This window comes from Archocentrus centrarchus, chromosome 16, assembly GCF_007364275.1.
Source record: "Archocentrus centrarchus isolate MPI-CPG fArcCen1 chromosome 16, fArcCen1, whole genome shotgun sequence".
NCBI classification, from domain to species: Eukaryota; Metazoa; Chordata; class Actinopteri; order Cichliformes; family Cichlidae; genus Archocentrus; species Archocentrus centrarchus.
The window spans coordinates 9,508,888-9,522,120 of record NC_044361.1 but is presented as its reverse complement, the minus strand read 5'-3'; the positions used below and the strand labels follow the sequence as shown (position 1 = coordinate 9,522,120).

The 13,233-nt window shown below is 40.6% G+C and overlaps 1 protein-coding gene across 2 annotated transcripts in view; it reads left to right on the top strand.

Annotated features, from left to right (window-relative positions):
- vps13b (vacuolar protein sorting 13 homolog B) overlaps positions 1–13,233 on the top strand; it is a 313,875-nt gene that overhangs the window by 186,147 nt on the left and 114,495 nt on the right. For both annotated transcript variants that reach the window (XM_030749245.1, XM_030749244.1), the window contains exon 32: positions 12,426–12,629. In XM_030749245.1, the coding sequence (XP_030605105.1) occupies positions 12,426–12,629 (204 nt within the window). The remainder of the gene's footprint in view (positions 1–12,425; positions 12,630–13,233) is intronic.

Genomic DNA, 13,233 nt, shown 5'->3' with positions numbered 1-13,233 from the left:
TTCAATGTAGTGTACAAAAAAGGGGAGAAGATAGAGAGAAGGGAGTATTAGGACTCACCACAAGGGAATCAAACAAGTAAACCACAACTTATTTTCCTCTTCTTATTTTGGCACAATGTTGAGGAGCTGTTGGGATAGTGATGTTGGCCCGTTTGTCTTAGGAACAAACGATTCAACGCTTTGGTCTTAATAAACTTTGAACAGATATCCACTGAATTTGTTACAGACATTGTCCAAATTGTTGTGGTCATTTTGTGCATACTAGTGTTTTATTAGATGCCACTCAGGTCACTAAAACTGTCCTCTGGGTATATAATCCATCTGTACATTTGCTGAACTGCTTATGCAGCTTAGTCAGAACAGAATATAAACTCTTTTAATATAAAGAAATGCGATGTGCCTTACTGTACTTACCCAAAGACTGAAAATGAACCCTGCTGTTTCCTTTTTCATTGTAAAGCTGAAACATCCATACATATACCATACAGATACAGAGCTGAATTTTTTTTTTTCCCCCACCCATCTGTATGCATCTTAGTGTTAAAAGCACCATGGAGTTCTGCATGCTTTGTTTGGTGACACTGAAGGTGACAGACCTTAATGCAGAGCTTCCCGGAAACTGTTCGTGTGTTTTGGCATGCTGCTGTCAGTCAGGTCGGGATGCATGCTGACAGAGGCAAGAGGGATCACGCCTCAGCTGTCCTTCACTCATAAAGGGCCTGATCCAGGGGTTGACCGCACGGCCACAGGGATCCAACCTCAATGATTGTGCCGGTGTGAGTGTGTGAGTGTAAATGGCTCATCCTGAAGCAGGATATAGGGGTTCTAAGAATACACCCAGCCTCGGAAGCTCTGTGCTTAACTGCAGCGTGCGATATACACATTCTACCCCGGCAAACTCTGGTGTGTGTGCATGTGCGTGTGCATGCAGTCAAACCTCAGCCTTGTGCATAATTGTGTTTTAGTTCCTTTTCTGCCTGCTCATGACATGTTGATGTTCTAGCATCCTGCGTGGTTGGTTTGAAGCTGTCATTTTAATGACAATGAGACTCAGACTGGCCAGTCACACAGCAGTAGCAGGGGCCAGGTGGACTATCAGGGGAATTCAGAAATACAGTATTGACATTCAGTATGTCTCCACTTTGTCTAGTTTCTTCCTCCTGCATAAAATTAACAAAGAAATAGCTGAACTTGAGCCATGTGTCAAGATAGACAAGGAGGTTTTAGAAAGTACATGTGGAGGAGGAGTTATTAGGAGCTTTTTTTTCTTAAAGCAATAAGTCTGTGTAAAGCTAAAATGTAGTGCTGTTACAGTTATCAGCAGTTTAGTTACACACACATCATAAAACACGTACATATTTCTGCAATTGTGGTGCTGTATATGCCCAGCTGGTTGTAAACTTTTACATGCATTTGCTTTTTCTAGGGATTCTCCCATGTATACGTGCATGTGCGTATGTGTGTGGTCAGAAATCCCCCGCCAAAGAACAGAGTTATCAATAGGCTACACAGTAGAACATCAGACCAGAGCAGAGGCAACTGAAGTACAACACAGGAAAAAAAAAAAAGAAGTCGACCTCAAGAAAGAAGGAATGTGCAGATGCTTTCAAATGTCCATGTGTGAAGCCACAAGCTCTGCTGTGGCTCTGGGAAGCCAATAAGAAACCAGTGGCATAATTGCCTAATGCTTGTGTAACAAGAGGCACATTACAACCCCAGGAGGCCCAACCAGACTTGAAAGAACAAGAAGCTGGCACTAAAGTGGGCTTAGAATTGTCTTCCTCCTCCCAGTCTTTACCAGTCTTTTTTTTTTAACTCCTTACCACTTGGGTAGTTTATTTTAATATATATAAAATGTAAAGTAATGTGCCTTATTAGTCCCTCTGCGCCTCTATAGTCCCATCACTTTTAGATGGTATTGCAGAAGACACAAATATTCTTTTCAAATAAACAAATGCAGTATGTTTTGTGGCTTTTTATATTGTAACAATCCGTGCTAACTCTCCTATAGTGTGATTTAAACCTCTGTATGTTCAAGTTACTTCATGTAGTTTGTGTTCCACACTTTGTGTTGATCCCAGCATATGATCCCGGGTCTTTACCTTATAAATCCCTTTCACTTAGAGATGCCATTGAGTTATTATGAATGTGTACATACAGGGATTGGGCTCTGTAGAAATCAGGCACAGTAGTTTTATATTCCAAAGGCTGGCATGAAGAAAGTGACACTGTACTGTGTGTATTCACCTCAGCATTTATTCATAGGATCAAGCTTTGTCTGTGAGAATGTCAGTCATGTTACTGTAGCCCCAGGTTTGGGGGAAATGTGAAGCCACCACGTAGACAGCTTTGCTGTGTGGTCCCCTTTCTTCTCTCTATAACTTATCACACACACACACACACACACACCCACCACAGTTCTCCAATCAGCACCCCACCCATGTCAATTTATCATCGCACCGCTCTAGTTACGCACATGTAACCGGGGCAGAAATTATTAACTGAACCAAATATGCTTTGTGCCATATTTTTATGCTGAAATGAAATGTCCAACTGCTGGCAACGCCTCCCCTCATTCCTTGGTAATAATGATGAGCCAGTGTTTAAAACAATCTTGTCCTCCCTTGAATTGATTTTATTCCATCTGCTCTTCTTAAATCTAAGCAGGAATTTTAATAGTGTTGAGTGTTTTTTTTTTTTGTTTTTTTTCTGGCCTCACATTAAGTACAGTCAGTATTGGGCTGATATTGTTAGTTTTTTTAAAACCACAAATGAGATTTTGTACAGCAGAGGACTGATTTGAAGCATCAGTGTGAGATCCAGCTGATGGGCACATGTCAGATAGGCGACACAGTGAGACTGGAGGTTCACATATCAAAGTCTGTACAGAGAAATATAAAGCTTGAGCTTGAAAGCATGCAAATAAATAAACATTTGCAAATTAGGCAAATCATACAAAGTCTTTAAAGAGGAATGTGCATTTTTAGATCATGGAGCATTCATTTTGTGCTTTGTATTATTACGCCCAAAAACTCCTGTATTCTATTTTCTCAGCTTTGCTTTGTGCCATGAATTTATGTTTTCTGCCCTTAATTAATTCTTTGTCCTCCCGTTGATACCATAATTCTCCAAGTGGACATGTAATCATTGTAGGAACTACATAGTGCCAGATCCTTCCAGTTAGTTAAATGGCCATATATTTCAAACACAAAAAATCCAGCCCACAAATTTGCCAAATCATCTCACAGGGTGTTTTTGGAGCTTTTCCTAATTTCTCCTCACTCCTTCTCCTTAGTCTCTCCTTTCTTCTATGCACTGTTCTCGCGACAAAATTCCCTATATCCTCCTTCCCTTATTTCTTCCCATGTGCTTCTCTCTCCACTAATCTCCCTCTTCTCTGCAGGATGTTGTTGAACATTTTCTGCATTTGCCCTCATCTGTTCCTCACTTTCCACTTTACTTGGGCTCCGTGTTGCTCCCTCTTGTCTGTCTTTCTCTGGTCAGCTCACAGGATGCTTTAGAGCATTTCCTGCCACCAGGGCGACAGGAAAGAGGCACAGTGAACCCGTTTGATGTGCCATCTCCTCTAATTCTTTACACCTGGACTGTTTTCTGTACAGATTTTCTGCTCAACAGAAGCACTACTTGTTCCACTCCTTCCTTCCTTCCTTCCATAAAACATCCCTCACTCAGTATTTCATTCTCTCCCTGCAGCCTCTCACTGCACAGCATGCTTTTTGCCCAATATGTTTTTCAGATTTCCACAGGGGGCATATATCCATGGAGGCACAGGGGGTTGTTATGTTAGCATCAAATCTTTTTCATCTCTCCATTCCTCATTTTAAAAAAAAACAAATAAAAAAAAAAAAAACCCAAAACAGTCCAGTCTCTAGCTTGATGCAGACACTGCTGAAGACTTATTTTGCATGTTTTTGATTTTAATCTCCCCCTCCCTGCTACTTTTTTTGGCTGGTATTATTTCTATTTGTTTCTTTTCCCTTTGTTTTTTCCCCATTAAATGTTCTCAGTGCCTGCAGCTGTTTAGGATGTCGGCATGGCGGTCAGAAGCTTTGGCATTGTGTTGTTTGAATGCCATATTTTCACAGCACTGCCTGTCTAGAGTTGTGGTCTGTCAGGAGCCTGGCCTGCAGGGGCCACTTCCTTCTCACTGTTCTGGAGTCACTGTACATGGACTGGCAAGAGAGGAGAGTGGACAAAAAAGGAATAAGTTATAAGAAGAGGGGAAATTGAAGGAGGTTATTAAAATTCAAAAAAATGACTTTGGTGGGAATTGTTTTAAGACAGCAAGCACTGAAAGAATGAGAGATGAGGTGTTGCAGGTTCTGGTTGGAAGCTTTTTATTTTTAGTTAATATTAATATTTTAGTTAAATATTTCTACTCAGTGTCTGTCTCACAAAATAGTTTCCTCTTTCTTCTCCATCCTTTCAGTTACTTTCATCTCTCCATTTTGTGTTTGTCACATTGTGCATAGTTCTACTTCTTGGAACAAGGTGCTTTGGAAGCAAACAGACAGAAACGGCTCATCTGATGCTGATTCTTAGAGAACACTGTGATTGTGCATGTGAAATATGACGGGTCTAGATGTGAGCGATTGAGTGCAGCCTTTATTCTAGTTCTGATCTTCTGTAAGTCTGTGAGATGCTGTTTCAGCATTCTGTTAGATAGATGTTGGATTCCAGCAGCCTTTATCCAAGTAACGCCATGGCTTTTCCTACTTTGACGACTCAAAGTGACTGCTTTGAAAGTGCAGGAGTAGACTCCCCTCATGCGATTTCCTCAGTTAGAGAGGGAAAAGGGGAAATCTCCCATATAGAAATGTCACTTTGTGTAAATACACTTGGAGATCTGGATGAATTTGAGATCCGCTTCAGAATTATAAACATTGGCTTCACAGTCATTCACAGAGGAGGAAGAATTAGCTGATGTAGGAAGCATGTGTGCCCCAGATTATTGTAATTATTTTATGCTGTTTTTCCTTGCTGACATAAAAGTATTTTGGATACTATCTCACGAGAAAGCAGTCGCAGTGTTGCAGTCCTGGGCAGCACCAGAGGCTTTTAAGCTGCTCTCATATTCTCAAAGTCCAACCTGTCTCTCCTTTAAGCTTGTGATTTAGACATACGTTTTTAATTCCATTATGTGTGGAGCTTCCAGCAGCAAGTTGTTGTATTTTGTTTCATTCTGCCTTTTGTTTGCTGGAAAGAAATTTGAATTAGAACAAAATGTTGTTTAAGGTCGAGGCAAACGTCAGTGAGAAGGACCTACTGTTTTAGTTATCCAATTACATGTTTGTTCAGCCTGTCTGCTTAACCTGTAGCATACGTTAGGCTAATCAAATGTGGCCATCATTTCCCTGACTTTGTTTAGGAAAGTTTTTGCTCTTTGTCCGAAGAAGGATAGGGCCTTGATATGTAATCTGGCTGCTTTAAACATTTGTCAGAATTCAACAATTGCTGTAAACACTGTGTAATCAACTTCAAAGCGCTCTGCCAAAGAGACTCATTTTCACAGATAAAAATGAGCATCTTCAAAAATACACACAACACGCCTGTGTCTCTACTAATGTGAACCAGCTTGGCAGTACTGAAGCGCTTAATCAATATCAAGTGGAAAAAACAGTAGTGGTTCATGCTGTTGGATCCATAAAATGAGCCTAATTTTACAGCTCCATAAAACACTCTTCTTTCCGACGCACGAATTGAACAATTTATGTGCAGGAGTAAATTTCGATTTTAGATGCTTATCACGGAGGGAGTATATGGTGAATGTGCCTTGTGTGTCTGAACGCTGTGTTGCATAATGTTTATACAGTTTTGTCAAAGACTTCTTGGTGTTCTTCTTGTCTGTCTTGATGATGTGTGCAGCAGTCGTGGTCTTGAAGCATTTCTACTCAATATGCATCACCGCTTCACTTATTTTGAGACAACAGAATCAACTTACAACTGCACTGGCTTTGGTCCTGGGTGGTATTATGGTCTAAATCCTTAATGCTGTACATCAAAGGGGTTTGAGACACTTCAGGCTTTGTCAGTCAGACCAGTGAGCACACTGTCTTGCCAGAGACCTGGAGCAGGCTTTGGATCCGGAATCTTCCTCCTCCCAAACAATTATTTTCCATTAATTAGTGTAAAAGTAGCATTGAGGTATGGGCCTGTTTTACTTTAACTTGATGAAAGTGACTACATATAAGGGCAAGCCAGATTTTTTAACCACCCCTGCCATGTTCCCTACTGCAGCCAGTTATGAATAATCTATTCCGTGCATGTGTTTAGCGATTAATTAAAGATAAGGCCTCTCAAATTAAAATAGTGGTGGGATTGCGTCACTCTGAAATTGCTTGGTGGGGACACAAGTCTGGTTTCAATCTGAGGTCTGAGGAAGTCAGCAAGGCATTCCCTTCACACCTCTGCATCAGGGACCCACTGCTGAAACTCAGCCTGACATGGTTTATAAAAGTAGTACTATGTCCATTTTCAGAACAGGGAGGAAGCATATCAAATCTGTTACTGCTAACAGAGGAAGTGATTTCACAAGCACTGGCCCATTCAGATTTGTGGGAAAAATTGTAGCTTTGTCCCATTGTGACACACAGACACTCACATACACACAGTTATTCTCAGTGTAAACTTCAAGCATGTATTGCTGAAGAAGATCTAAGATGGACTAATGTGCGTGCATGCGCGCGCACACACACACACACACACACACACACACAAAACGCACACACACAAACAAACTTGTCTGCAACATTCAGCAGGAACCACAACTTCAGTTCTTTTCAAATGAAGATCCAAGGTACCTTTTCAAGTAGATCCTTTGCAGATGTACCTAATGGATGAAGGAATCCAATGAGAAGTTGTTGCCCTTAAAAAGTCACTGAATTACTGTCCCTGTTACCCAGGAATGCTTCGTGCTTGGAGCGAGCAGCAGAAGCAGCAGAGGGGCTAGAGTTAAAGCTAAACAGACCAGGCAAGCTATGTGTCTGTGTGGGTGTGTGTTCGCCCATGACTAAGGCGAAGCAGAACAGGAGCAGTGGGGTTGAGGACGACATCTGTGCATTTCAATAAATGGCCCTTGCAGTGCTATTAGCCAGGACAAACTGCAGAGTACTTTAGACTGAAATGTAAGTTTGGATATGCATCAAATTTCTGACTGATGTGCAGCCAAGGATACGTAATAAGTATGTCTTTAAAAATACTTCTAATATAATGTGTTAATAAATGAGTCAGTATCCACCGTGTGACTGTAGCAAACTATTTGAAATGTATAATAAATCTTAGAATATAACAAAAGATTAGCAGTTTAATTTGGGTAGTCACTGGCGTGTGTGAATTCCATGAAATGAAATATCTGTTCAGTCTTCAGCCACAGCCTTTTTTTTGTTTTTGTTTTTTTCAACATGGAGCTCGGATACAGGAATCCGATTCTGAATTACAATCACGATGAGCCTATAAATTACACTGGCCAGACTGTCATGTTTAACAGGCCATCATGGAGAGCACATGTTGCCCAGTGACTTTACGTCTAACACAGACTGTTTATAACAATATAACTTCTCTGATATGTAAACTGCATGGGAGATAAATGACTTCTGTAATTATGATTTGTTGAAATCAAAGTGCAAACACTGACTTTTTGGTATACACCATGTCATTGTAAACAGAGGGCCGTCTTCAGTAGTGCTTTCTCTTAACTTCTTGCCATCATGTACGGCTGTCATGAGGGTGGTATGAGCTCGAGCTAAGCCCTGCTTGTATTGTATATAGAAGTAATAGTTTCCTTCTAAGATCTTGTGTAAATATGATATAATTGGTCGAGTATGAGTGTCTTTAAAGTGCAATCAACGTAATGAATAACATGCTTCTGTTGGGAGCAGCAGTGGAGATGAGTAATGCTGCTGGGCTAAAAAAAAAAAAAAAGAGTAGATTGAGTTTTTGTCATGGGAATTTGTCAGTACATCAAAGCCAATACACAATTCAGGAAAGCGGCAATTTCTGTTTATTGTGTATTGTGCCAGTGAGAAAAAAAATCAATCAACTAAAGATTGGATTTGTTGTACTTGGCTTAAAAGTGAGTACTTTGTTATTGCCAAGTGTGAAAAATTTGGGGCATTGTTTTAATTTTGTTGTCTTGGATATTTTGTGTTTTTTTTTACCGTGTTTGACTTCTTTTGAAAAAGCTCCAGTCATCAAAAATCATTTTAGTATCAGCGTCATAAAAGTCCCTCAGTGACTGCGTCTTAGATTCTGCTGACTTGCCTTATTCCACAACATCATTTTCCCCTCTTACTCCAAGAGCTACTCGGCATTCTAATTCTGAGCCTTAATTACTATAATTGGTAGATGCAAATTAACAGCAATTGGACTTGACTGGGGTCATAAATCCACACCTCAGAAGTTGCCGAATTTCTGGCAATTCAGAGCAGACCACCGTAGGCAGGGGTGCTTAGCTTACTAAGTAATTGCTGGTTTCATGAATCATAATGCTTATGAATTCCCCCTTGGCATGCACATAGGCCCAGTGGGACTCCGCTTTAAGCCTCTGGGAGTCACGGCAAGCTGATTGAGAAGCTCGGCAGCTCTGGCTTCTCCACAACAGAAATACCACGGGGGAGCTGCTGGGTGCTAATGGTGTTTGACCAATAACATTTGGAGGCACTCAAAAAGATGATCAAAACCTCAATTGAACACTTGCTTTTTTTGTGTGTAATTCGTGGAAGAGTGATACTATTTATGCTAGTGTCAGAAAAACAGTTTGCCTCTTGGATGTTACTTTAGCATTTGAAAAAGTGGTTGAGGCCAAGTGAAATGATACACCAAAACATGAACTGTTTCTGTTTCACATAGCATGTGTTCTTTCACTTCAAATATACAGTAGTTGGGGTCTGCTCAAAATTTAGTACTCAGGATACTTTTGAAATATAGAACATCTGTTTACAGGACTAATTTAGCTTGACTTCGCTGAATTAAACTTGAGATCTCAGTGAAATTTCTACTCAGTATGTATGTTTTATCAGGAGAGCAGAAGCAGGGCCCCATCTCTCTCAACACACACACCCATATTCCTATTTACATATAAACCTGCCTCAGTTGAACATGTAAGTAGACATGTATTGCATGTGATTGTTGGAGAAATGGAGTTAAACACAGGTCTGGGGTTGAGGGTTCAGATTGCGGGTTTCAGAGTGACGAGATCCAGAAGCCAGTGACGCTTGGTATTACCCCGGTGCTTCCTGCCCCTCTGGCTCTGGGCCAGGGATGGGGATTGGGAATCTGTGCATAGAGGTTGAGAGAGGAAGGTGAGAGACCGTTCAATGCCATGGGCCACAATGCACCCTGCCCCAAAGGATCCTGGGCAGGCGGCTTCAGCCCACAGCTCCCACATTCCTACCATTGGGCCCTGAGCCTGAACCAGATCCCACTGTGGTTTGTTTTACAACCTTGAACCACAGTTAGCCTTCAAGCCCACAGCATGGTAATTCCTCTTTTGCTGTTTTTCAACAATCTTTTACTTATTCACCCCATGGCTTAGCTTAATGTGATTCTTTAACACTATGTGTATGTATTTTACTTCATTTTTTTTACAACCCACTCTCTCCTGTCATGCAAGCTCTGGCTATTACTTCAAAGTCATCTGCAGTAGGAACAGCAGCAGCAGGGCTCGAACACTTTTTATTTTTGTTTGGCTTTTGCTGTTTATCAGTATATACATTACATAACATGCGTATTAACTGGTTTTGTTTTGTTTTTATATATATGCCCCTAAAGTTCCTTCTTGGATTGCCAAATCTTCTTCATGTTAAGGACTCTGTCCTCCCACGCGTCTACTTAATAACACAAATCATGACCGATGTTCCGCCCAGCACATGCATAGACCCAAAGAATGCTAAACAGAGGAACAGAACATGTATTTAATTGCCCCATTTTTTATTAATCTATCTGAGTATCTCCTGTTAAAAGGCATTTGGAACATCATTATTTCTTCTTCTCTGTGATGAAGTACCAGTGAAGCGCCTGTTCCAAGTCTTGCATTCTGGACGCTAAACACTGCCATGGCTTCACTATTTTGTCTGCTGTTTCCCACTGAAGGGCTTGCATTGGGTGGAGGGTTTGATTTTGGGCCATAATAATGTTGGACTCGGGCCCTCATATTTCAGCTCTGATGCAAAATCGGCCCAGTGGCTTTTTGGACTCAAATTGGGTTTAAATAGTGTCAGAAGAGGGAGAGATGTTTTTTAAAATAATAGCCATGAACGCTGTGAAACAGAACATTCTTATTGCAGAGCTTTTGATCCATTTTTATAAATAGCAGAATTTTGTCGTAAAAAATAATGTTTCTGTGGTCTTTTCCTGCAATTAAAATAAGGTTGGCCCAGGAACAAGGGCAAAACTAAGTACTTGTGCTTGAGAAAAATGCCCCTCCCCTCCATGCCTTCCTCCCTCCCTCTCTTCCCTGCCCTCCTCATCTGTGAAAGCATGTCATTTATGACTTGTTATTTTCATTTTCCTCTGTATTTTCCGCATAGTAGTGGCAAGCAGATGTCTGATAATGGGATGTGAGACAGAGCAGAATGGTGTGTTCCACCTGCCCATCTCTGTATGGTTTTAGTTCGTCCGTGTATATGGTGGGCAGAGTCACGCTTTCCCAAAGCATTCCCTGATTTCTCTTGGCCAAGCGGTGTGGTCTTCACATTACCAATCAAATATGTCAAACCACCAGTGTTTTCCCCCCACATGTACAACAAGAAAATCTGGCTTCAATTATTATTGCACCCCAAGGGGAACTTCCAAAATTCCTCCCCTCCTCATTTGTCAGAAATGAAGCTGTCTCGTTTCCTGCGATTTGCTGAAATATGTCTTTTGATATTAAATCACACCGGTTTCCACTGGCTGCATGACCAAGACAAATGTTTATCATATTTATTTATGTCATTGAAGATGACCCTGCAGCTCAGCAATGTAGAGACTTGGCTGCAGGCTCTCATGTTATGTTGATTATGAGTAAGAGTCTCCTAAATAAGCTAACGTTAAGAGATCATTTGGAAAGCATATGAGGTAACTGTGGTTTTGTTTAATGTGAAAAATACAGTTTAGGGATGGGGAGGGTGATGGAGGTACTGTTACAAAAACCCTAATGAATCTAGACTGACACATCCCACCCAAATGTTACAGAGCCCTTGGTTTGATTTATATTATACTCTGTTGATAAATGTGGTTCCAAATGTTGATTAAGGATCTGTTTCACTTGTTTGTATGTCAACAAATCCAACTAAATCCAGTTATACACCTCTGATCTCTCATTGCCATTGTTTTTGTACTTGGTGCTTATTGTCATAACATCACGCTCTGGTAGAGACCTTTCCAGAGTGGCTAGGCAGGGGAAACGCTATATGAAAATTGCCATTGACGTTGCCGAAACAAATAAAACTACTCATGCTGCTGCTACATCTGTAGCCATTTTAAGCTCTTATTTATACCATTTAAGCTCTCATTTGAATTCACTAGCACAAATAAACATATCATAATGAAGCAAAAGCCCTGATGTCATATGCAGATGTTGAATTTTGATTATTCCTTTTACCTCATGAATTTGTCAGGATCTTGTCTCTCAAAGGCAAAATAGATGACATCACTTTTTCTTGGCGCTGATAGGACAGTCTTTGCTCACTTGACTGTAGCAGTTCAACTACAAACACAAGCACTGCCCACTCCTGAAATATCTCTACATCTCTTCTACCATATTACAGTTTGTGTACACTGTACAAGTTCTGTGTTTCTGGAGACAGAAATAGAATGCGAAACGCAGTGAGAGCCAGTCTCCAGACTACCGTGCTGTCCAGCCAGGGTTTAAGCAATGTTTACTGCCAGCGATAAGATGGCATAAATCAAAACTTTATAAAAGGAAAATGATTTCACCTGAGGCCTGTAGAGGTTATTTATCTGAGGCCTGGCTGCACAACTACACCGGCTTACATTTAGTCATAAATCATCCTGTAAGAAAAATGTGCTACTAAACCACTGAAAAAGCAGAGAGAAAGAGTCAGTAGTGGTTAGGGCCTGGTGCCAGAACATCTTTACTTGTTCAGTATAACAGACTACCTGGTGTACTCCTAGGCTCATGTACTTCATTGTAACTGACTATATAAAGTACAGCCTGACCCAGTGGGACTACTATAAAAATAAATAAAGCCTATTCATATTTTTTACGTTTCATTTATTTGGCATTGGCACCTGCTTGTTGAATGTGACTTGTACACCTTCTAACACATAAAGTATATTGCACAACTGAAATTACATTTAAATTACATTCAATTTGTCTTTCTCTTTCCTTCTGAGTCAACAGCCAAACCTTTAAGAAGCCCTAATGTGAACAGCGACTCAAACTTTTCTCTCTTTTCATTTAGTCGTGCATTGAACCTTGGCATCCTTCGTGACCCAGGCTCAGAGGTGGAGGATCGTCAATATCAGGTCGATCTTCAGTCTATCAACATTGGGACTGCTCAGTGGGAACAACTTAAGCCAGAGAAGGAGGGAATCAAAGGAGGTGCATCAGTGGAGAGTGAGAGGAGCTCCCAGAACCCAGCCCTGGAGTGGAACATGGCTAGCAGGTCAGGAACCACTTGAAAATTTACGACTTAATGCTGTGGGGAATATAATGAGTGATTTTTGTTTGTGTGTGTATTGCAGGTAGGTGCTTATGCACCAGTTACTTTTTAATTGTGTTTTTCTTTCTTAATTGACTGGTCATTCATACTTCTCACATTGTGATCCAGAGGTGATCATTCCCAACTTCCTTTCAAATGCCCCCAGTAGGAAACTACATGCTAGTTTTATTAATAGGATCAAAGATCACAAATCACAAATTTACCTGTAAAGAGCATGAGCTCTTATCTTCTTGGACCTTTTATTCAGATAAGAAAAATAATAGAAACCTCAGGAAAAGCAGCAGAGATGGGATTCTTTTTCCAGGATAACCAACATAAACCAGCATAAACATCCATGATGATAAAATTATAGATGGCTGATGAACATGGGAAGAATATGCATGCATAGGTTAAGTCCGATGATGTTGCCTGCAAATTTATGGCTTTTTTTTATTGTTTTACTGAGCATTAAAGAGTGTTTTTGATTTATTTATTTATTTATTTATTTTTATGTGTGTGTTACACCCCAGTCAGGTAGAGTGTGTGTGTGTGTGTGTGTCTGCTAAGA